Source organism: Thamnophis sirtalis, unplaced genomic scaffold (genome assembly GCF_051295495.1).
Source record: "Thamnophis sirtalis isolate CommonGarterSnake01/CBP01778 unplaced genomic scaffold, rThaSir2_p1.2 scaffold_3, whole genome shotgun sequence".
Lineage (NCBI taxonomy): Eukaryota > Metazoa > Chordata > Lepidosauria > Squamata > Natricidae > Thamnophis > Thamnophis sirtalis.
Genome location: NW_028261383.1, coordinates 174,856,374 through 174,880,904, shown reverse-complemented (window position 1 = coordinate 174,880,904; position 24,531 = coordinate 174,856,374). Strand labels below are relative to the sequence as shown.

The 24,531-nt window shown below is 42.5% G+C and overlaps 1 protein-coding gene across 1 annotated transcript in view; it reads left to right on the top strand.

Moving 5' to 3' along the window:
• LOC106542332 (A.superbus venom factor 1) overlaps positions 1–24,531 on the top strand; it is a 76,553-nt gene that overhangs the window by 15,863 nt on the left and 36,159 nt on the right. Inside the window, exons 8-23 of the mRNA XM_087711004.1 lie at positions 794–896; positions 3,939–4,059; positions 5,569–5,684; positions 6,075–6,221; positions 7,511–7,720; positions 7,844–8,038; positions 9,301–9,462; positions 9,559–9,688; positions 10,837–10,911; positions 14,461–14,661; positions 16,188–16,299; positions 18,428–18,513; positions 18,623–18,762; positions 20,608–20,820; positions 22,922–22,985; positions 23,318–23,404. Of these exons, the coding sequence (XP_087567130.1) occupies positions 794–896; positions 3,939–4,059; positions 5,569–5,684; positions 6,075–6,221; positions 7,511–7,720; positions 7,844–8,038; positions 9,301–9,462; positions 9,559–9,688; positions 10,837–10,911; positions 14,461–14,661; positions 16,188–16,299; positions 18,428–18,513; positions 18,623–18,762; positions 20,608–20,820; positions 22,922–22,985; positions 23,318–23,404 (2,162 nt within the window). The remainder of the gene's footprint in view (positions 1–793; positions 897–3,938; positions 4,060–5,568; positions 5,685–6,074; positions 6,222–7,510; positions 7,721–7,843; positions 8,039–9,300; positions 9,463–9,558; positions 9,689–10,836; positions 10,912–14,460; positions 14,662–16,187; positions 16,300–18,427; positions 18,514–18,622; positions 18,763–20,607; positions 20,821–22,921; positions 22,986–23,317; positions 23,405–24,531) is intronic.

The window sequence follows — 24,531 nt, the reverse complement described above, 5'->3', positions numbered from 1 at the left end:
TAGGGTTAGGTTTAGGGTTAGGTTAAGGGTTAGCATTAGGTTTAATGTTAGGTTAAGGGTTAGGTTTAGGGTTAGGTTTAGGGTTAGGTTAAGGGTTAGGTTTAGGGTTAGGTTTAGGGTTAGGTTTGGGGGAGTTAGGGTAAGGTTTTCGCGTTAATGTTAACTTTACCGCTCACAGCGTGATGTTTTCGTCGCGCTGTGATGACATCAGGTACGCGCTTTCGTCGACCACGCTTTAGTCTACCGCGGTTTTGTGGTGGAACCAGGGTGGTAGCCCTGTTTATAGAAATGATCAGAGGGAGAGTAATCAAATTCATTTTTCAGGGAAATTATAATAATAATAAAAATGTCCTAATGCCATTTTCCCATTATTTAGGAAATTACAAATAGGTTCCTTTCAGCAAACTCTTAGTTATTTTAATGGCTGATTTCAATTGTATTAAGGCTTTTACTTGTGGTGTGTTTTCTACTCTATACTTTTCATTTTTTGCGAGCCATTTTGTGAGTGTTGGAATGGAGGGAAACGTGTAATTTAGAAATCAGAAAATAAAATAGGTAGAAGGACGAAGGAACTGAACATATCCTTCCGGCCACCCTCAAGTTCTGTTTTCCCCTCCCCAGCTTTAGCATCAGAAGTGACAAAGGCTTGGAGGAAAATGCCTGAAGAAGCAGAGCTGAGAAAATAAGGAGCTGTGAGAAATAGGTCACTGATGCCCCCCTCTTGTGTTCAAAGAAGATCTGTGGGGAAAGCAAAGATGTATAATTGGCGTTTACTTTCATTGTGTCATTACAGGTACTTGTATGGAAAGAAAGTCGAAGGTGTGGCCTTTGTCCTCTTTGGAGTGAAAATAGATGGTAGCAAAAAGAGCATTCCAGACTCACTCACAAGAATTCCGGTAAAATGTAACAGGGGTGTTTGCATATGTAGGAGTGTGCTTGTGGGTTTGTGTGTCAGATCTACTAGAACCGGGATGGTGAACGTATGGCACGAGTGCCATGGGTGGCACGCGGAGCCATTTGTCACGGCACGTGAGGCGTTGCCCTGTCAGCCGGTCAGCGCGCATCGCACGCTGGCCAGCTGAGTTCAGTTTTTTTTAAAGCCATTTTTTGCCCTCCCCAGGCTCCAGAGGCTTTATAGGAGCCTGGAGAGGGCGGAAACAGCCTCTGCTGCCCCCCGGAGGCCCCCCGGAGGCTTCAGGAGCTTCCCTGAAGCCTCCAGAGCGCAAAAAAACCCGACCGTATGGGCAAACTGGAAGTTTTTGAACAGACTTCCGGTTTGCTCGTAGGGCCAGTTTAAGCCCTCTGGAGCCTTCAGGAGCCTTCCAGAGGCTTCCCTGAAGGCTCCGAGGACGAAAAACGACCCTACGAGCAAATTGGAAGTCATTTCTGGTTTGCTTGTAGGGCTGTCTGGAGGACTAAAAATAGCCCTACGAGCAAACCGGAAGTGACTTCCGGTTTGCTTCTAGGGTCGTTTTTAATCCTCCGGAGCCTTCAGGGAAGCCTCTGGAAGGCTCCTGAAGGCTCCAGCGGGCTTAAACTGGCCCTACGAGCAAACCGGAAGTCTGTTCCCAAACTTCCGGTTTGCCCATAGGACTGGTTTTTTGCACTCTGGATGCTTCAGGGAAGCTCCTGAAACCTCCAGAGGGCCTTCGGGGGGTGAGGGACTGTTTTCGCCCTCCCCAGGCTCCTATAAAGCCTCTGAAGCCTGGGGAGGATAAAAAAAGCATGCAAAAAATGGGGGGAGCACCTGTCATGCGCGCATGCACGCTGGGGGGGAGGGTCATGTATTGCATTATGGGTGCCGCACACCCATGCATGACCCCCCGTGCTCCCCCCGCTTATGGCTCATGAGCCATTGCTGTACTAGAACATTTTCACTAGAAGGCTAAGCTACCATTATTGTGGTTGGCTATAATAACAGAATTTTACAAGCCTGGTTGTGCTATAATTCCCTCTCCTTCGAATAATTTTTAAAAAATTTTTAAATTAACAAACAGGTAAAATACACACACACAAAACATAGACGTATGCCACATTTACACAATACAATACGAACAGGAGCTTCCTGTTCTTTCTAATAGTAATTATCAATCCGCTCACCTTATATTATTTCCCCTTTTATTGTATTTCATTGGGATTTCACCATTCTTAACCCTCTTATTTTACTCATAACTATTGTTTTTTGAGTTTTGTTATATTCCTTCATTGATTTTTGCTTCTTTCCTCCATCCATCCACACCATTTATCCCACATCTGGTAGAACTCTGATTCTTCTTTTCCCTGGATTTCTTTAGTTAGTTTGTCCATTTCAGCACAGTCCATACCCTTTCTTATTATTTCATCGTCGCTTGGAATTAATTTGTTTTTCCATTTCTGGGCAAAGGCAATCCTTGCCGCTGTAATATTATGTAGTATTAAATACTGGATTTCTTTTTTGTATTTCGCAGGCATAATTCCTAATAAAAAAAACCTTCAGGTTTCCATTCTATTTTAACCCCTGCTATTGCCTCCAGCCACTTTTTGATCCTTTTCCAAAACTTTAGGCTCCTCACAGGTCCATCATAAATGGTAATATGTTCTGTGTATTGATTCACATTTCCAACATTTTGGGGAGGTATTTGTTAAGATTTTAGCTAACCGTGTTGGTGCCAGGTGCTATTTGCAAAACATTTTGTACTGGTTTTCCTTGCATGCAACTGATAACATCATTTTTAAGTTTGTTCCCCAAAATTTTTCCCATTTGTCTAATTCAATATTATAGCCAAAATTCTGTGTCCATTTCATCATTTGTTCTTTCACAATTTCCTCTTCCATTTTATACTTCAGGAGGAATTTATATATTCTCCCTATCATCTTTCTATCTGGGCTTTGGATAATTTTATCCAATTCATGTGGTTCTGTTTCAATGTCATATAATTTAGTATCTTTATTGTATTTAGTTTTGATTTGGAGATAAGTTAGCCAGTCAACTTTCATGTTCTGATCTGCCAATTCTTCAACTGTTTTTAAATTTCCCTGTCTATCAATTAAGTCTCTGTATCTTAGCATTTTGTTCAAATCTATAAAATTTGGGTGAGTTTCTGTCGGTGATAGCCAATTCGGGATTTTCACATAGTGGATTTTTTTATTTATTTTGAGCCATTTTTGCAATAACACTCTTTGGATTAAATGATTTTGAAAGTATTTGTGCGTTTTATTTTTATCATCCCATAGGAATGTATGCCAGCCTGCTTGCAGATCATGCCCCTTTAAGGTCAAAATTCTTTTATTCTTTAGTTCTATCCAATCCGTCACCAATGTTATTGTTACCACAGATGTGTATAAATCTCAATTTCGTAATGCTAAGCGTCCCCTCTCCTTGCTGTCTTGCATTGACTATAGTTTAATCCTCACTTTTCGTCCCTGCCAAATGAACCTAGTGGTTATTTTGTTTAATTCTTGAAAGAATTTTTTACCTGGATTAATAGGTGCGGCTTGCAACAGAAATAGGATTCTTGGTAAAATATTCATTTTAATTATCCTTCAAATAATTCAGTGAATAAGGGAGTGTGTGCCCGAGTCTCTTTTGAATGTTATCTGCATATTCTGGACTTTAAACCAGTGGTGAAATTCAATTTTTTTTACTACCTTTTCTGTGGGTGTGGCTTGGTGGGCATGGCAGGGGAAGGATATTGCAAAATCTCCATTCCCACTCCACTCTGGGGCCAGCCAGTGGTGGTATTTGCCAGTTCTCCGAACTACTCAAAATTTCCGCTACCGGTTCTCCAGAACCTGTCAGAACGTGCTGAATTTCACCGCTGCTTAAAACATATTTATTTCTTGCTGCTTTGGCCAAAGAGCTTGCATTATTTCCATCAAGGTCATCTTCCTTATTCTACATTGTGGCAGAGCATTTGATTTCCTTCCTTATTTTTTACTTATTTTTCATTTATTTTCAGATTATTGATGGAGATGGGGAAGCAAAACTACAAAGACGCAAACTACGTTCTCGATTTCAAGATCTCAATCAGCTTGTTGGGCATACTCTGTATGTATCTGTAACAGTGATAACAGAATCAGGTGAGCAGTGGTGGGAGAAGGGTATGTTGTTTCTTTGAATACAAACATATTACACTTTAAAAAAGTAACAGACTACAATTTTAAATACCAGGGATTGAAAACAACTAAATAAAAGAAAACAAACCATCACCAGAATACATGTGACTTGGCTTTTAAATCCTCTCCTTTCACAATGATTATTCACCTTTATCCCACAAAAATCCACAATATTATTGTGGATAAATGTCTCTTAATTGACTCTAATTGTTTAGTCATCAAAACTTTCCAAATTAGATTAAAAGGGATGTTCTATCTAAAATGTTGCCCTGTATGAACTGTATCTATTAGTTTTTTCAATTAAAATTGTTTCTAATTATTTGAAGTGTTGGGCCTAAATTTGGAATATTAATGTCCTTCTCTTCCTGGGCTATACATGTGCTTCCTGAAACCAGAATCAATCCGATATTGTCTTTGTTTCTAATACTTTCACTGTCTTCTTGAAACACCAATAAAACATTTGTGAAATTAGTATGGCAGGTGGCATAACAGATCTTATTTATTTCTGTAAAAATTGATCAAAATTGTGGGTTTTGGGCAATGCTAACAGATGTGTCAGTTTGTATAATTATTATATTGTCCTCAACTTTTTTTCCCCAAAAAATTGGAGTACGATATGAATATTTTTTTTATAATTCTTCTACAGTAAGGTAAAGGTTTCTTCCTCCATAAAGCTTTCCATTTCATATGATTGACATGATTCTTTGGTATTTGCCTTTAGTTCAGAAATTATTGTTTCAAAGTCAGTCTCTTTTTTTATTTTTTCATCGTTAACAAATGATAGAGCCTGTACATATTTAGTCCTGAAGCATTAAATCTCTATTTCTCTTTATCAGAAATCATTTCTCCATTTATAAATCAGTCCTATATACGTTTGCATTTGTTCATCTTATTGCTCTAAAATCTCTGGAAAATATTGAACTTCTATCAGGGGCATAATTGGAGAAAAGTTACGGTGATAATATTTCACATGACTTTTGTCAAATTTCAATTTCCAATTTCAATTTTTTGGGTCAGTTTACTTCAAGCAGTTTTAAATCTATAATCTCGTGAGGAATTATATCCAGGCTTTGTTTCTGAAGCATTTTAAGGGAAACGTATGTCTAGTCACAAAGCCACAAAATAAAACAATATATTAATATATCCCAATCCACATCTTCTGAAGTTTTAATATGCCAATTTTCTATTTATAAATGATCATTTGCCACATTATTTTCCCTAATTTCTTAAGACCATTTTCATGACAGGATAATAAAACTTACAACCAGGACATAGTATGATGCAACATTGTTTTCTAGAAAAAAAGGGGGGTACGGAGAGAGGAAACATTGAGAGAGAACTTGCAAAGCGTGAAAGTACGGGGTTTATTAGGTTTGAAACTAATAGTGCTTCAAAATCTTTGCATGATTTTTTTCTTGAATTTCTCAGTTTTATTTTCTATTTTAAGTTGCATTCCTTCTTTCTGTTTTGCAGGCAGTGATATGGTAGTGACTGAGAAAAGCGGCATTCACATCGTGACATCTCCCTATCAGATCTCCTTCAGAAAAACCCCCCAATATTTCAAGCCAGGAATGCCGTATGAACTGACGGTAATAGAAATCGAAGTCTCCTGTTTTGTCAAAGAACCACCTTAGCAATATCTTCCTCCACTTTATTGGGCTTCTGAAGATCTGTCTAGATTTGGTTGTTCGAGATGCATGTGAAGGCTTCAGCTTACCTCGGGGTTGACTCTGCCTTTGTAAATTGATTGATTGATTGGTATTTGCACATTGGATGTTTTGCTGTAATGTGTCCGCATAGAACTTACAGTATAAATGGCAAAAAAGCTTTAGTAAATCAATTTCTAAGTGGCCTGGAGTCACTGAGTCACCTGGGCAGCCATATAAATCTTTTTAATAAATAATAGCTGAATAAGCTGATTTAGATTCAGAGGAAGCTGCCATGTTCCATGCTGAATCACCTCTTCTGGATTGTTTTAGGTGTATGTTACCAACCCCGATGGCTCACCAGCTGCTAATGTACCAGTGATATCAGAGGACATTCGTTCTGAGGGAACCACTTTGAGCGATGGGACTGCTAAACTCATCCTGAACACACAACTGAACATTCAAAGCCTACCGATCACTGTAAGTCACTCTGACATTCTGTTCAATCCCACTCAGTGTGCTGATGAGAGAGGGAATGTCGCAAGGAGGGAGATTCCCAGGAGGGAGGGGGGCATTGCAGAGGAGTAAGTGGCAACTCAGTCCGGATGCTTTGTGTGAGAGAAATAGGGTGAAGACAGCCCCTCCCTAATAGTTCTCAGAGTATATTGTAGATACAGATAGAAGACACCTCGGTCTGACAAGATTTTGTCTATAGGTTTGAAAGCAATAGAGAACTCAACTTGGGAAAAGTGTTCTTCTTGGTTTTGGGCCTGACATCTATGTTGGAACATGGGCCCATCACAGTCTGGTGTGCAAATTGTGCACCACCCAATGGAATGACCCGAAGAGAAGATTGTCAGTGACATAAACTCACCCGCTTTGCCCCTACACAGTCAGACTCTGAGAGCAGAGACAGTCCTAGCATTGTGGAATTCTGCCCAATGGCACCTTGGATGCCAGCAGCAGCTCTGCTGTGGCTCAAGAGGGAACAAGGGGTGAAATATGTTGGCTGTGCTGCAAACTCTGTTTTTATGCACTTTTGCAGGACAATCCACGCAACTATGACAAGCAAAGAAAGAAATATATTCTGTGAAGCCCCTATGCACATTGTGTCACCCGAGAGTCATCTTAGCTAGGAATGGAGACATTATGTCTGTCTGTTAGAGCAAGGGAGATTGTGTGGTCTGGTGAGATCTATAAAAAGGAAGGAAGGTGGGGAAATAAATGGCCTCGGGCAGCTCCTAATACAGTTTGTTTTTTAAGGGAAAACAAATAGAAAATATACCCCATGGATAAATGCCCCTGAAAATAAAGCGATTTCTTCTGTTTTCTCAGTATTTCTCAGTATTAAGAAGTAGTGATACTCTTTCACGGGAACAGTGATTCTTGCAAGTCCCCAATTGGGTTTGGCATTAAATATCCCATTTGTTCTTTGTAGCCAGTTCGTCAGCCTATCTGACCCTCAGGCTGCAACTCACTTTGCAATTGTTTTATTCAATAGCTATGCCCACTCCCCAAATCCCAATTACAATATAGAATTTGCTACACTCATAGTAACACAGAGCTCTTTTTTATCCTAACGATGCAGGATCTCAGATATAACAGGATCTCAGATATTTTTTTAATGAAAACAGGATGCTAGTCAGGTCCATTCTAGCCATTACTGTATTCTTTCAGCAGTCTGCATGTGGACATCACTCAATGCCAGCCTTAAAAGGAGTCACAGTTGCTTCCTAATTAGATTACTGCTTCATATTTACCCTGTCTAGGTTAGAACCAACCGTGGAGACCTCCCAAGAGAACGCCAGGCAACCAGGTCCATGACAGCCACAGCCTACCAAACGCAGGGAGGATCTGGAAACTATCTTCATGTAGCCATTACATCTACAGAGATTAAGCCCGGAGATAATTTACCTGTCAATTTCAATGTGAGGGGCGATGCAAATTCATTGAACCAGATCAAGTATTTCACATACCTTGTAAGTATTATAGACCTGGAGGAAATCCAAGAGCTGTATTTCAATTCATATTGCAGCCTTGAAGCCACTGGCTTCATCTACCATTTCTAACCATTCCATTAACCAGTATTTGTTCACCCTCAGATATTGACCAAAGGGAAGATTTTCAAGGTTGGCAGGCAACCCAAGGGAGATGGGCAGAATCTGGTAACCATGACTCTGCGTATCACACCAGATCTCATCCCTTCCTTCCGGTTTCTGGCTTACTACCTCGTGGGAAACAGTGAAATTGTGGCTGACTCTGTCTGGGTGGACGTGAAGGATACCTGCATGGGAACGGTAAGTCAGCCTTCCCAGTCGCTTTCTTAGCAGTCATGGGAAACACCTTATTATAGCTGCATCAGAACTGCACCAGAATTGGAGCATAAATCCAATTTTAAGCATTTAAAGCATTTAAATTGTATTTTCCCAAAACATTTATTTCAATTCATACGTGGACGATACTCAATTGTATCTGTCCACCCCGTGCCAACTCAATGAAGCGGTGGACGTGATGAACCGAGGTCTTGAGGCCGTTATGGACTGGATGAGGGCTAACAAGCTTGTACTCAACCCGGAGAAGACCGAGTGGCTGTTGTGCTTTCCTCCCAATAATTCAATCACTGTTCCATCGCTCAGGCTGGGGGGTCAAACTTTATACCCCTCAGAGAGGGTTCGCAACTTGGGAGTCCTCCTGGACCCACAGCTGACTTTTGACCAACATTTGACGGCTGTGACCAGGGGGGCATTTGCCCAGGTCCACCTGGTGCGCCAGTTGCGACCCTACCCGAACCGGGAGGCCCTCACAACAGTCACTCGGGCCCTTGTGACCTCTAGGCTGGAATACTGCAATGTGCTCTACATGGGGCAGCCCTTGAAGAGCATCCGGCGACTTCAGCTAGTCCAGAACGCAGCCGCGCGAGTGATTGTGGGTGCACCTCAGTTCACCCACATAACACCTATCCTCCGCGAGCTGCGCTGGCTACCTGTTGATCTCCGGGTGCGCTTCAAGGTGCTACTTATCACTCATAAAGCCCTTCATGGTAGTGGGTCTGCGTACTTGAGAGACCGCCTCCTGCCAATTACCTCCCTGCGACCAATTAGATCACATAGATTAGGCCTCCTCTGAGTTCCATCTGCCAGTCAGTGCCGACTGGCAACTACACGGAGGAGAGCCTTTTCAGTAGTAGCTCCGACCCTTTGGAACGATCTCCCTGTGGAGACTCATACCCTCACCACCATCCAGACCTTCCGCACAGCCCTTAAGACCTGGCTGTTCCGACAGGCCTGGGGACAAAGATAACTGTCCCCACCCGAATGATGAATGAATGTTGCTTACTATTTTATTTCTGTGTATTGTTGTGTCTATTGTCTGTATACCGCCCCCCCCCTTATTTTATGTAAGCCGCCCTGAGTCCCCTCAGGGAAAAGGGCGGCCTATAAGCATTAATAAATACCTAAAATACCTAAAATTCAGACAGAGAAAGTCAACCATTTTTCCTTGAATTGGCATTTTTCCTGTCTGTTAGATATTTGAGCTGTTCTTTGCTTTGTGTAAACAGTTGGTTGTGAAAGGAGCATCTTCCAGAGACAATCAAATACAAAAGCCAGGAAATCCAATGAAAATCAAATTGGAAGGGGATCCAGGTGCTCGTGTTGGTCTTGTGGCTGTGGACAAAGCAGTATATGTTCTCAATAATGAGTATAAGATTAGCCAAACTAAGGTAAGGCCAGAAACTTCTTAAGCTACAAACAGCTTTCAGAGGTTTTCCAACTTATAGTACAGAAGAGGAACATTTTTTTTCTTTGATGTGCACTAGATATGGGACACAATAGAAAAGAGTGACTTTGGCTGCACAGCTGGGAGCGGCCAGAACAATCTGGGTGTCTTTGAAGATGCTGGACTGACTCTGACAACTAGCACTAATCTCAACACCAAACAAAGATCAGGTATTTGGGGGATGGGTGTTAAAGTCTGGGAGATGACAGAGGTTTTCCGATCCATTTATATAGCAATAGCAATAGCAGTAGACTTATATACCGCTTCATAGGCCTTTCAGGCCTCTCTAAGCGGTTTACAGAGAGTCAGCATATTGCCCCCAACAATCTGGGTCCTCATTTTACCCACCTCGGAAGGATGGAAGGCTGAGTCAACCCTGAGCCGGTGAGATTTGAACCGCTGACCTGCTGATCTAGCAGTAGCCTGCAGTGCTGCTTTTTAACCACTGCGCCACCTTGGCTCTTTAGAAGCCAAGAGAAGAGCATTTGCTCCATCAAATACTACTAGCATCATATGGGAATCAGTTCACAAGTCCTAAAGCAAATAGTTAAGGCTCACTGCAGAGTCACTTGGTTGAGATGGGCAGTTTAGAAAAAAAGAAAGAAAAGAAAGAAAAGAAAGAAAAGAAAGAAAAGAAAGAAAAGAAAGAAAAGAAAGAAAAGAAAGAAAAGAAAGAAAAGAAAGAAAAGAAAGAAAAGAAAGAAAAGAAAGAAAAGAAAGAAAAGAAAGAAAAGAAAGAAAAGAAAGAAAGAAAAGAAAAATAATGTATAGCAGAAGAAACTCCAGTAGAAAAAAAATTCACTCATATCTATGCATTTCAGAAAGGAGGAAAAATGATGAGTCATACATAAGCCTATTATGTCCAGGCATCCTACTTTATTCCTATGGTTTCAGGAGGCACTGGTATTTTCCTGCTTTTTCCTATCATTTTATTTCAAGGGTGGGGGGAGACTTCAGCCAAACATGAAAAAGCTGGAGATGCTCTTTGGCCTTCAACTGTGAGCCCTTCAACTCAGACCCAATGAAGAGTTGAGCTATGCTTTCTTCCTCACTGCAGCTTCCCAGCACTAAAGTGAACTTTCTAGGAGCTGCTTTGGATCTGTTAGATATAGATCTAATTAACACACGATTAAGGCTTCAGACTGCATTCCCAATCTATTTCAAATGGGAGAAAGTCCCATAGAAGGCAGTAGAACAGTAAACAGTTCCCTTACTGTAAACAGAATGTAAACTTAATCTTCACAGGGATTAGCGCTGAAAGTTATCTTCTTACTTTAAAGAATAATTGTTTCTGCCTCTTCTCCCCTGCCTCGTTCAGATGCAAAGTGTCCTGAGCCTGCCAATCGGAGGCGTCGCAGCTCTGTTTTGCTGCTTGACAGCAAGGCAAACAAAGGTATGTGGCAAATAATGAAGTTTCTGTTTACTCTGAGGTAAAAGAATAAAACTGCAGTCCATTTGCATTTATTGAATCAGTCGGGAAATGGGCAAAGGAATGGAGGCAGATTATCCTTCTTTCCCTTGTTTCTCAAGCAAGAGGGTAGAAAATTGATATTCTCTATGAGATAGGATCATCCTTAACTTATCAACAACTTTGCGTGCTTGAATTCTGAGTGCAGTGGGGGGGGGAGTACTTAAATGGCCCAATTGATTACGCAGAAATAGAATATAGAATGTAACTGGTTCCAGCTAAAGAGATTACATTTGAGAGACAAAATTTTTAAGCATTGTTTTTTTAGCATTCTCGGATCGCAGCGTTGATCAGGGATTGTTCTTGGTGAGGAGGAAGCAAGCAATGGCCAGTGAACTACAAGCAGCCCCCAACCCAGGAACATCTGTGGGGATGCCTGCATATCAACCTGGCAGTCCCAACTGAACAACCCTTTTATATGTATGGGCCTTCAGCCATCCCCTTCCTAAAGACATCCATGTCCATGTTATGAGTCACCAGGACCATAAAGAACAACACAGAACACCCAGAACTGATGTCCTTTGTTTCAGGAGAAAGCTAGGAATAAATGTCTTTAAGCGTATAGTTAGCTTAAGACACAGATTATGGATTTATAAATGTAACTTTAAAAATGAAACATTCAGAATGTTAAAACAATTCTGCCTCCCCCGTACTTATAATTATTCGCTTTGTTTTTAAAAATAATAAAGAATACAAAGTAAAAGGAGAGAGATCAGAGAGAGTACCCAGAGAGAGATCCGTAAACCTCCAGTGAATGGGGCCAGAATTTAGTGGCCAAAGACATGTTCTGTATGCAGGTGTTGAACTGGAAGTCTTCAGGGCACATTCCGTCCACAGGAGCCTTGGGGGTAAACACTGGAAGCCTCCAGAAGTTCTCCTCCTATGATTACTTTTGCCTGTTATGCGAGGGGGAGAATTTTTGTTGAAGAATAATTGTATTAAGCGTTTTTAATTTCAATTACCGTATATACTCGAGTATAGGCCGACCCGAATATAAGCCAAGGCACCTAATTTTACCACAAAAAATGGAAAAGTTATTGACTCGAGTATAAGCCTAGGGTGGGAAATGCAGCAGCTACCGATAAATTTCAAAAATAAAAATAGATACCAATAATGCCATTGCCCATTGAATAACATATACAGCCTGCCTGTGCCCATTAAATATACAGTAGCCATTGTAAACATTTGCTCTGCATAACAAATTATTATCACACAATACCGGTGTATTCAATGAAATACTTCACTCACCTCATGATGCTGATGTCCCGCTGTGATGATGATGTCCCGCCTCCTATGACACACGGCACAGTGATTCCTATCATTGGATCACTGTACCAGAGGAGGTGGGACATTGCTATGTGGCTGCTTGCCATAACAAGGAGGAGGTGGGACATCGTTGCAAAGCGGCAGGAGGGGGAGGAAGGGGAATCGTAAGACAGCCCTGCATTACATTAGAACGTGAGGAGGGGAGATGGTGCGGTGCACGCTGCGCGGCAAACTGACACAGAGGGAGGGGAAACTCAGGGGCGCCGGGCCATTCACGAGCGTCACCCAGCGGCATGGCCCCGCCCCTTTTTCTCCTCCATTTCGGGCAAATTTTTCACTGACTCGAGTATAAGCCGAGGCGGCTTTTTTCAGCTCAAAAAGTGGGCTGAAAAACTAGGCTTATACTTGAGTATATACAGTACACTGAAATACAAACTAAGTGAAACGAATTGGGTTTCTCCTTGGTCTGCCCAGTAGTTTTTAGGAGCGTCCCCCTCTCCCCGCATGCCGTTCAAAGGCCAAGGGGAGCTCCGAGCCTGGAAGAGGTTGCCCAGGGTCAATGCAGAACAACCAGCGCCATGAGAAGCTGGCCATGCCTTCTCAGCTAGAAATGAATTGGCGGCTGGACTGGGGCCATTATCTTCCTCAAGCACACCCCAATCCCTTCTCCTGCCCAATGGACCGAAACAAGCCGCATACTCGGGAACTGTCATTTGGACTCTTCCGTTTGCAAGGTTGCGGGACGGCTGGGTTGGAAGAAGGGGGGAAACTAAAGAAAAGCCCATGTTTTTTTCCAGGAGCTGGGGATGGCTTACTGAAGCCTCCTGGTAGAATAGGAGCCAAGGTGGCGCAGTGGTTAAATGCAGCACTGCAGGCTACTGCTAGATCAGCAGTTCAGCGGTTCAAATCTCACCGGCTCAGGGTTGACTCAGCCTTCCATCCTTCCGAGGTGGGTAAAATGAGGACCCAGATTGTTGGGGGCAATATGCTGACTCTCTGTAAACCGCTTAGAGAGGGCTGAAAGCCCTATGAAGCGGTATATAAGTCTACTGCTATTGCTATTGCTATAATATGGCACCTAGAATGCTCTATTTAAGGGGTACAGATACACTGCAACATCTGATTGGTTTCCAAAAACAGAAGACAAGTTTGAATGTTCTGGCAAAAGTGCAGATACAGTAATAAGCCATACATTTTATGAAAATGACAGTCCTTAGTAACTACAGTAGTGAAAAGTCAAAGGATGTTCAGCTGTTCCTGGCAGCTCTCTGGGTACAAGACAAACAACTAACTCCTTTGAATATTTTATTTAGCAATAGCAATAGCAGTAGCAGTTAGACTTATATACCGCTTCATAGGGCTTTCAGCCCTCTCTAAGCGGTTTACAGAGTCAGCATATCGCCCCCAAACAACAATCCGGGTCCTCATTTCACCCACCTCGGAAGGATGGAAGGCTGAGTCAACCTTGAGCCGGTGAGATTTGAACCGCTGAACTGCAGCTAACAGTCAGCTGAAGTGGCCTGCAGTACTGCACCCTAACCACTGCTTTCATATTGTAGAATGAAAATGAGGCCTTTAGTTATATTAGATGAAACATTTGAGACGGCAAATATTATTTGAAGATGCAGATGTTAAAACACTTGTAACCAAACGACATGCTGCATGTGATGATGGTAGTTTTTCTTCTTTTTTGTGTTTTTTTCCCTTCCCCCCCCTTTTTTTTAACCCTAGGTTATTGTGGCGTCTATTAAATATATAACAGAGAGATATGGGGTGTGTGTATGGGGGGAAATGTAGTAGGGATGGATTGCTACAGGCAGGGGAGTAAGAAACGATACGAAACCAAAAACTATTTAATGAAACAACGAATGTATAAGAATGATAAAGGTTAAAGCACCTGTAATCAAATGACATACTGTATGGGATGATGGGTTTTCTTTTCTTTTTTTTTCTTTTCCCTCTGCCTTTCTTTTTCTATTGTTATGTGATTATGTTGTCTATGTAACAAAAATAAAATAAAAATTCCTAAAAAAAAAGAAAAAAAGAACCGCCGAACTGCAGATAGCAGTCAGCTGAAGTGGCCTGCAGTACTGCACTCTAACCACTGCGCCACCTCGGCTCAGATATTCATTGTCCCTTGTTTCCCTTTATGCCTATGACTGTGAGAAATAGGATTGTCTAATGTTTCACAATTTTTGTATATTTTAGCGGCGGAGTTTCAGAATGACGACCTGCGTAAATGTTGTGAAGATGGCATGCACGAGAACCCCATGGGGTACAGTTGTGAAAGGCGTGCAAGATACATCCAGGAGGGAGAGGCTTGTAAAGCCGCCTTCCTTCACTGCTGTAACTACATCAAAACGACCCGAGATGAAAAAGTACAGGATTCTGAGTTGATTCTGGCTAGAAGTAAGTAGCAGGTTCTGGGTTTATTGAAAGAAAGGAACATTTAATTCACCAATGCCTGGAAAACGTGGCAACCTTTTGGTTCCGCTAAAGCAGCTTTTGGGGAGGTCTCAGCGGTTGAAGAAAGCTTTTGGTGAGAAATGATTTTGAGGGCTTGTTGAGTGAAAGTGGTGGCAATATAGATCTATCTTTGGTGGTAGTTTAATGGTAGACTGCTTCAATTTTATTCTAGCTGGAACAACGAACTATAAATTAAAAACTTGATTTAAAAAAAATTAGTTTGAAAATGATTTTTTTAAAAAGCTGAAGTAAAAAAGGTCAGGATGGCAATCTGTTCTGATCTCCCTCGTCCCACACCAACACACACTCCGAGCCAAAGATAAGTTACGGCATTTAATTAACAGACAGACAGGTCCTTGGCAGCAAACCGGCACACACAAGCTTGGGCAGCAATCCAGCACAGATAAGCTGTGGCAGCAATCCAGCCTGCCAGGCTCACAATAATGTTCTCCAACATTAGTTCCTGCATTGACTTCTGCAAAAGGGGCATGTGCACAAGCAGTCCTTTTATAGTCTGGAGAGGAGGCTAATGACCACCAGCTGAGTACAATCACCTCCTGTAATTACGTAATTGTTCCTTACGCCTATTATCTCTCTGGTGCCGGGCATCTAGGAACAACTTCCTTGGCTCCTCCCCACTGCTGACGTCCGGATCACTCTCCCTTGTCTCCTCCCCACTGGTCCAAGGCTCAGGCGCCTCCTGGTGGCCAACCAGCCTCTCTGCGCCCTGCTCAGAGTTGGAACCCTGTCCAGGGTCCTCCACATCCTCCAAAGCCAACTCATAGGGCCTCTCGCTGTCGGAGTCTGGCGACAGCTCCAACAGCTCCTGCCGGGCCACAACAGTAGGGTGTTGAAATTCTGCGTTTTTTCTATGTGAAAATGTGGGTGAACACTACTGAAGAAAAGAGGAGAAATAAGCATTGTGTCAATATTGCTATAGACTTACACTTTGAGGTAGCTACAAGATTGGGTGTGGATTAGAAACACATATGACCTTGATTTTCTTTTCCTTGATAGATAATTGTTTTTCTAGTTTTGGTTTTCTCTGTCTGACTGAAAATGAAATTATTTCTTAATTTCATTTAATGTATACATGTCAATCTAATAGAGAATGGAAAATAAGGATGGAAGAAATAGGTGGCTACAGAAACAATGATTAATTCTCCTCATGTCCTTGCTACTACATCTAATACTGCACGTGATGGAAGCAATCCCTATTGCCCTGCAGAGTGTCTCATTCTGAATAGCTTGAGTTTTGAAGAAGGAAACGTTGCACCATTGGGCCAGTTTGCATATCCAGAACTTTCTGGTAGAATAGCAAGCAAGGGAAAGTATACTTTGATTAACCAAAATACAGAAATACCTACTATTTTGCTATTTTTGAAAATAACAATCTAGTTAACTGTGGCTTATTTAATAAAATATTGTTAAAAACAGTATCTTATACCAACTTGCTTTCTGTTTTCCAGGTGATTTTGAAGATGAATTCTTTGGCGATGACAACATCATCTCAAGGTCTGATTTTCCCGAGAGTTGGTTGTGGCTAACGGAGATCCTGAATGCACCACCTAACAGTCAAGGGTATTTGAGTTCTTCTGTTTCTATTAGCCCATTTTCCAGTTGAAAGGAAAATCTAATGATTTCAAAATTTATGCAGGGATGGGGGACATGGTGTCTCTTCCAAGAGGAACGAATCAGAAAAGGTTCTGCATGAAACCTGGGGTTTATTTTTCACCTCCTTTAGAAGAGAAAAGCTACTTGTTAATCACTGTTTATTATGGCCAATGACCAGAGGTCTTCTAGTCCAACCCCCTGCTTAGGCAGGAAAACCTACACCATTTCAGACAAACAGTTATCCAATATCTTCTTAAAAACCTCTAGTGTTGGGGCATTCACAACTACTGGAGACAAGTTGCTCCACTGATTAATTGTTCTCACTGTCAGGAAATTTCTCCTCAGTTCTAGGTTGCTTCTCTCCTTGATTAGTTCCCACCCATTGCTTCTTGTCCTGCCTTCAGGTGCCTTGGAGAATAGCTTGACTCCCTCTTCTTTGGGGCATCCCTTGAGATATTGGAAGACTGCTATCATGTCTCCCCTGATCCTTCTTTTCATTAACTAGACATACCCAGTTCCTGCAACTGTTCTTTATATGTTTTAGCCTCCAGTCCCCTAATCATCTTTGTTGTTCTTCTCTGCACTCTTTCTAGAGTCTCAACATCTTTTTTACATTGTTAACATATACATTTTTTTACATTTAGTTTTTTTTTAAAGAATATTTAGCTTTAAGATCTTGCTGGTTTAAAAAAGAAAGACTGGCTGCTTTTTTTTAAAAAAAACCCATCTTTAAGGAGGGTTGATAAATTTAATTGCCTTTCTGCGTTCATAATTGTTGTTGTTTAAGGCTTGATACACCCGGCTTAAACTTGCATCATCCTGTGAAAAGCCATGAATTTTGATAAATTAATCTTAGCCAAGTTGATCCAGAGTTATCAGCCAAGATCAGAGGATCTAGGTCCATTGGGGGGGTGGGGAATAGTTTCAGCCAAGTAGAGATGTACGTTGGCATATGCTGTTTTCTACTTCTCACACCATTAGCAGCAATAATGCATCTTTCCTCTTGGGTTCTGCTATATGGAGCACAGTTGAAGGACCAGGAAATGATAGTTGTGGAAAAAGCTGCTTTCCAGCTCTTGCCGCTTGGACTAAACTGGTTTGTTGTGCTTCGTCTCCCATCACAGGGCAACTTTGGAAGCTATCAGTAGAATCTTGAAGGGAATACAGATAAATGTGACAGTGAGTCACCTTGAAGTTGATTTCAAAGTTAGGAATAGGTAGTTGGCGATTATCCAGCAGCAATCAAATTGCATTGTCATTTATGTTCCCCATGTTACTGTTTATTGCTTTCAAAATGAGTATTTTATTATGAAGCCCTACTGTTGCAAACTTAGAATTTAATGGGGGAAATAGCTGATGACAACTTCCATTTGGATCTTGTTTGTGTGGGAAATACAAACAAGATCCAAATGGAAGTTGTCATCAGCTATTTCCCAGATTAAATTCTAAGTTTGCAACAGTAGGGCTTCATAATAAAATACTCATTTTGGGACTTCCTGGGAGGAGCTTGCTGATGGTGGCAGCTTAAAATTAGCTGCCCCCGAATTCCTGGTCACGTATCTGTTTAGATGATCATCTATCCGACGTCTTAACAGGGGATCTTCTTCCCTTTTTGCCTGAAGGATAAGAAACCAGCTAATTTTAAGCTGCCACCATCAGCAAGCTCCTCCCAGGAAGTCCCAAAATGAGTATTTTATTATGAAGCCCTACTGTTGAAAACTTAGAATTTAATGGGGGAAATAGCTGATGACAACTTCCATTTGGGTCTTGTTTGTATTTCCCATTGATTCTTGGATCCTTTTGGAAGGAAGGATTCTGTATAATTGGTAGCTGTAGCAGTTGTCTACCTGAGATGAGCTTCCAAGTGCATACTATAATACCTCTGCCTTTTCTTCACCGTGACCCCCTTTAAATACCTTTTGTGGCCACAGACCATGTCCACAAACCCACAATATGTAACTCAATATTTAAATCATAACATTTCTTCAAGCCTTTGTGGAACCTCCTGTGATGACATTCCCCCCATCCCTTTGCCGGGAGTCTGCAGACCTCAGGTTGAGAACCACTGACCTAACACATTTCATTTTGTCTCTAGGATTTCAAGCAAGATAATGTCTTTTTATCTGCGGGATTCCATCACAACCTGGGAGGTGCTGGCTGTGAGCATTTCACCCACCAAAGGTAAAGAATTATGAACGATGGAGCTAAAGTTGGCAGGTGTGAAAAGCACCTAAGAAGTAAAGTAGAATTAATGTTTTTTGCGGGGCTTTTCCATTGACTTTCCTTGCAGGGATCTGCGTGGCTGAACCTTATGAAATAACAGTCATGAAAGACTTCTTCATTGACCTTCGAGTCCCGTACTCAGTAGTGAAGAACGAGCAGGTGGAGATTCGAGCTGTTCTGTACAACTACGCTAATAATGATATTTATGTAAGTTTTGGGACGGTGACAAGAGTGTGGGTTTAAAAATTAGGAAATGTGCATGACTTGTGTTGCTATCGGTTCTTTGACAGGCAAACTTTACGTATTTCCAACTTTAAGCCACAGCATTTTCTGACTAATAATCAAATGCCAGCGATGGAGGCAATGGTGGGCACCTTTGGCTGAGGCTCTCTGGACCAAAACTCCTTAAGTTTTTTGTTGTTAGGACCCCTTCCAGGGGTGGGTTCTATGCCCGATTGCTGGGTGGGTGCAGCCGTGGTGGGCGTGGCCTTCTCAGCCTCCTGCAGCATGGGAGGGAGGAGTTTTCTCCCTCCCCAGGCTCCAGAGATTTTCTCCAAGCCTCCCCTGGGCTCCGCAGGCTGGAATTGGACCTGTTTTTGGCGTTCCGGTACTTCCAGTAGGCCCATTTTTCACCCAGTGTGAAAACAGCATCCCCAGGGCTCCGGAGGCCCTCTGGAAGCCAGAAACGGGCCCATTTTTGAACTTCTGGTAGGGCCATTTTTTTGCCCTTTCCAGCCTCTGGAGGTTTTCCCTGAGCCTCCAGGAGGATGGAAATGGCTTCCCCCAGGCTCCAGAGGCCTCCGGAGGCTGGAAATGGGCCCTCTAATATACTTCATGCGGGCCCTTCACTTACCTGGTTCGATGAAAGGGCCACGTGGAGACTCTTGTGAGGGCCCCGGGATGGGGTGCAACAACCAGCAACAACCAGCAAACCAGGGGCAAAATCAACATCCAATTCCCCCAAATTGGTGCGAACTGGCTGAGTCCCACCCGTGACCCCTTCCGACTTTTGAACATTATGGGGGGCCCCCTAAAGAGCTTTTATTCCTATGGGCAATGTTTATTCATCTTTATCGTATTAAAATAAAAATGGATGCATTTGTAGAACATTTATTTATTGGATAATATAAAAACAGTAATATTTAATTCATGTTAACCAATAGAATATTTTTCATGACAAAAAAAAACATAATAATGAGAAGAGTAACATTCTTTTAAATGTTTGCAGATACCTTTACTGCCTGGCAAGTCATTCTGATATTGTGAGCCCCTGTGAGGGTTTTAAAGGACCCCCTCCTCAGATCACAGTTTAAGAAATACTGGTTTAGATCATCATCTCTGCTCCATTTGTTTTTTCTATTGAGAAGTGCACTTATGAGGCACTTATGGGTGGTCTTATTTGCATACCAGTGGTGAGATTCAGCCAGTTTGCACCTATCCGGAAGAACTGGTTGTTAACTATCTAAGCAGTTCGGAGAACCGGTTGTTGGAAGAAATCTCATTTTGTTTTTTTCCCACTTTACAGGGCTAACCCTGTAAGGAAGGCAGGAAGGAAACATTCTGGTGTTGTTTCTAGCCTAATCTTTATTGCCCTACTTACAGAAACTGCCTCTCCAGTTAAAACGTATTATATTGTAACAGCTTAGGCGAAGCACCCACCGATGTGAGTGATGTTGAGTTGGCCACACCCGCCCTGCCACATGACCACCAAGCCATACCTACCCAGCTGGGCATTAGGGCAGAGAACCGGTTGTTAAATTATTTGAATCCCACCACTGTTGCATACATACTGACTTATTCACACAGTCCTATTTTCCACCAGTCCAGGATGAAAAGAAGGGAAGGATAAATTGCATGATATGATGTGTGTGTATGTGTGCTCTGTGCGTACCCCTCTTCTGTCCTTTCTTCCATATATCACAATGACTTGCTGGTGCAGGGATATATTTGCTGGGGAATGTGTTTGTGTCATTTGTGGGAAGGCTGGATTTTAAATGATTCTTAGGGTCAAAGCTGCCTTGTGGCTCATCTGCTTCTTTCCATCTCCACTAGGTGCGAGTGGAATTGTTATACAACCCAGCCTTCTGCAGTGCTTCCACAGAAACACAAAGATACCGAGAGCAATTCACGATTCCAGCTCTGTCCTCCAGGGCAGTGCCATTTGTGATCGTCCCATTACAGCAAGGATTGCATGATATTGAGGTCAAAGCTAGTGTCCGGGGAGTGTTGGCATCAGATGGTGTGAGGAAGAAGTTGAAAGTTGTAGTAAGTAACAAGTGGGGTTACATTTTGGCTCTTGGAAAAAAGGGGCGATAACCAGAGATCGCTGCTGATAAACACTATTTACCATGATTTTATTAATGAATGCACCCTTTACCCCCCCCCCCCCAACTTGCAACAAAAAGGCTTTTTGGTCTCAAAACCTAACTTGTAACAACACAAAATGGCCTAATGGTGGTTCAAATGGTCTAGTCTGTTATTCATCTTGGACTGTGTTCTGACCCCCTCCTCCGTCCAGTAACGAATGCCGAGACAAGCTTAACTGGAATGTACTTTAATAGCAAGACACCAAGACCTCGGTGGCTGAAAGCCAAGCATAAGAAACAGATAAGGACCTTGGCAGCAACTCAGACAAGCCTTGGCAGCAATCCAGCCTGCCAAGCTCACAATAATGTTCTCCAACATTAGTTCCTGCATTGACTTCTTCAAAAGGGGCGTGTGCACAAGCAGTCCTTTTATAGTCTGGAGAGGAGCCTAATGACCACCAGCTGAGTGCAATTACCTCCTGTACTTGCGCAACTGTTCCTGACGCCTATTAGCTCTTCAGTGCCGGGAACAACTCACTACTGGCGTCTGGATCACTCTCCCTTTTCTCCTCCCCACTGGTCCAAGGCTCAGGCGCCTCCTGGTGGCCAACCAGCCTCCCTGTGTCCTGCTCGGAGTCAGAACCTTGTCCAGTGCCCTCCACATCCTCCAGAGCCGACTCACAGGGCCCCTCGGTGTCGGAGTCTGGTGGCAGCTCCAACGGCTCCTGCTGGGCCACAACAGACTGTATAGTTGTTCTGATTGTCTTTTGACAATCTTCCCATAGCAAAATTTGAGTTGGTTTGAAAATGGCAGAATGGGGGCAGAGCTGTCTGCTTGGGGGAGTTCTTTCATGCAAAGCAAATATACTCAGTGTTGCAGCCAGGATTCTTTTAGTCCAGTCTTTCTCCCTCCCCCCTCCCTCAATCCCTCCCCAGTTGCAATTAAAAACAAATCCCTGCCACATCAAACAATTATCCTTTATACTTTAGTGGTGTGATTTGGTGGGTGGGAAGGATGAGTACGAGACATGACCAAGCAGCTAAAATTGTCCACAACAACAGCAATGTGTTACTCTTGTGCAACAAAAGTCACATCAGCATTGCAACGTTTTAAAGACTGGCAATGTTTTTATCATCTAAACTTCCATCAGAGATGTGGAATATCACTCTGAGAAGCAGGCTACACAGACAACATAGAGCAGCTGTTATCGGGGAAGAAGAAATCATGGGAGACAGTACAGTAAGAATAATACCAATAGCAATAGCAGTTAGACTTATATACCGCTTCATGGGGATTTCAGCCCTCTCTAAGTGGTTTACAGAGTCAGCATATCGCCCCCACAGTCTGGGTCCTCATTTCACCCACCTCGGAAGGATGGAAGGCTGAGTCAACCTTGAGCCGGTGAGATTTGAACCGCTGAACTGCAGATAACAGTCAGCTGAAGTGGCCTGCAGTACTGCACCCTAACCACTGCGCCACCTCGGCTCAGCTAAGCAGTGGTCGGTTTCAAAAATTTTTGGAACCTCTTCTGTAGGTGTGGCCTGCTTTCCGGGTCCACTGGTGGAACCTCTTCTAACCGGTTCGGTAGATTTGACGAACCGTTTCTACCGAACCGGTGCGAACCGGTAGGAACCCAACTCTGAGAATAAGTAAGGACATCTTGAGGGACCAAGATATTCTTGTCCCCCCCCCTTCCCCCCCGCTCCCCATAATCTGCAATAAGGAAGCTTAGGGCTTCCAGGATATTCAGCTACTGGAGGGGGCAATGAGCCATTAAGAGCTGATGGTAGATGGGTGGATAAATAAAAATTAATCCTTAATAGAGGACCATGCTGATTTGGCTATTGAGAAAATATGAGGCTGACCTAAGTTTTTTCTCATTGAGCATCCAAGCACCAATTCTATACTGAATATTTGACTACATTTCTAAGAGATTCCACAGGGGACTCTTTGTATGTTGTTATTGCTCTTTTGAAGTACTTGTTGCTGTCAAGCAGGGTATTTTTATTTGCAATGAGGCTCCCATAAGAGATTAATCTGGTGTCTTTTTCTGAAACAGCCTGAAGGGGAACGGAAAGAGATTATGACTATTATTGAACTGGACCCAGCTACAAAAGGAGTCGGTGAGTAACTCTAATTCTTATTCATTAATTCCCAGTATACCTTTTACTAAGTCCTGGGAATGGCAAAGTCCTTTCACCCACGTGCTTTATTGGTTCCAGGGAAAGGAGAGGCCCTTTTTTACCACGGCAGTTTAAAATAAAAGTTATTTTACTTTGCAAAAGTTATGTGATTACAGACAATTATATTCCTTCCTATTAAGTGCCTATTAAGATAACTCTGTTAAATTCCATTTACAATTGATTATTAGAAACAATGTCGAAGAGGTACTTAAGGTACAATGTAATTTTTTTCTTTTCCTGTAATTTTCCTCATTTTCTTTTCCATTTTTCAGGTGGAACCCAGGAACAAACAGTCAAAGCCAATAAATTAGATGACAAGGTGCCTGACTCAGAAATAGAAACTAAGATTAGTGTTCAAGGTAAGAATTAGTTATTTGAAATCCAGGCTCCTACATCAGTTAAACAGAGAAAATGAAATAGTCACAAACCCAATTTTTGCTACAGTTTACTGGTGCTGAAGATGGACTCCTTGATATAACAACATCTCCCTTTTTTCTGTTCCTGAATAAATACAAATGTAGATCAGAGCCTTTCTTACTGGATCCACAGATACAATCGATGTGTCCCACTTCCGACATTCAACCTTATTACTTTTGCCTATCTGGTGAAATCAAAGTGGGTGTGCTCCAGATCCTAAGGTTTAAACAGTGTAATCTTATGGGACCTAGGAAGCCAATAGCAATAGCAGTAGACTTATATACCGCTTCATAGGCCTTTCAGGTCTCTCTAAGCTGTTTACAGAGAGTCAGCATATTGCCCCCAACAATCTGGGTCCTCATTTTACCCACCTCGGAAGGATGGAAGGCTGAGTCAACCCTGAGCCGGTGAGATTTGAACCGCTGACCTGCTGATCTAGCAGTAGCCTACAGTGCTGCATTTAACCACTGCGCCACCTTGGCTCTTCCTTCTTTGCTCTGTGCCTGCCCTCTGAAATGCCATTCTCCCCCAGATCCATACAGGTCTAACTCTAATGACATTCAAACAGTCATTTAAAAAAATTGGTGGTTTTCCTTGTGGAGTCCCTGTAAAAGTTTGGATTTTATACTGGTATTGAGTTAGTGTCAGATCTGCCATCATGCCCAGGGGTGAGTTTCTCCCGGTTCGCACCAGTACGCCAGAACCGGTTTGTAGTGTACCTTTTGGAACCTGTTCCGAAAGGAAGGAAGGAAGGAAGGAAGGAAGGAAGGAAGGAAGGAAGGAAGGAAGGAAGGAAGGAAGGAAGGAAGGAAGGAAGGGGTAGAGATACACACAGGAAAGGAAGAGATACACACAAGAAAGGAAGGAAGGAATGGAGGGAGAGGGAGAGAAAAAAGAGAGACAAAGATAGAAAGAGAAAAAAAGAAAAAGGAAGTGGGAGAGAGAGAAGAAAGAAAGAGGGGAAGAGAGACAAAAGGAAGGAAGGAAAAAGAGAGCGAGAGAAAGAAGGAAAAAGAAAGAGAACATATGAACACAATTGAGCCCAAAATTTTGGTTGCTTAGCAAGAGC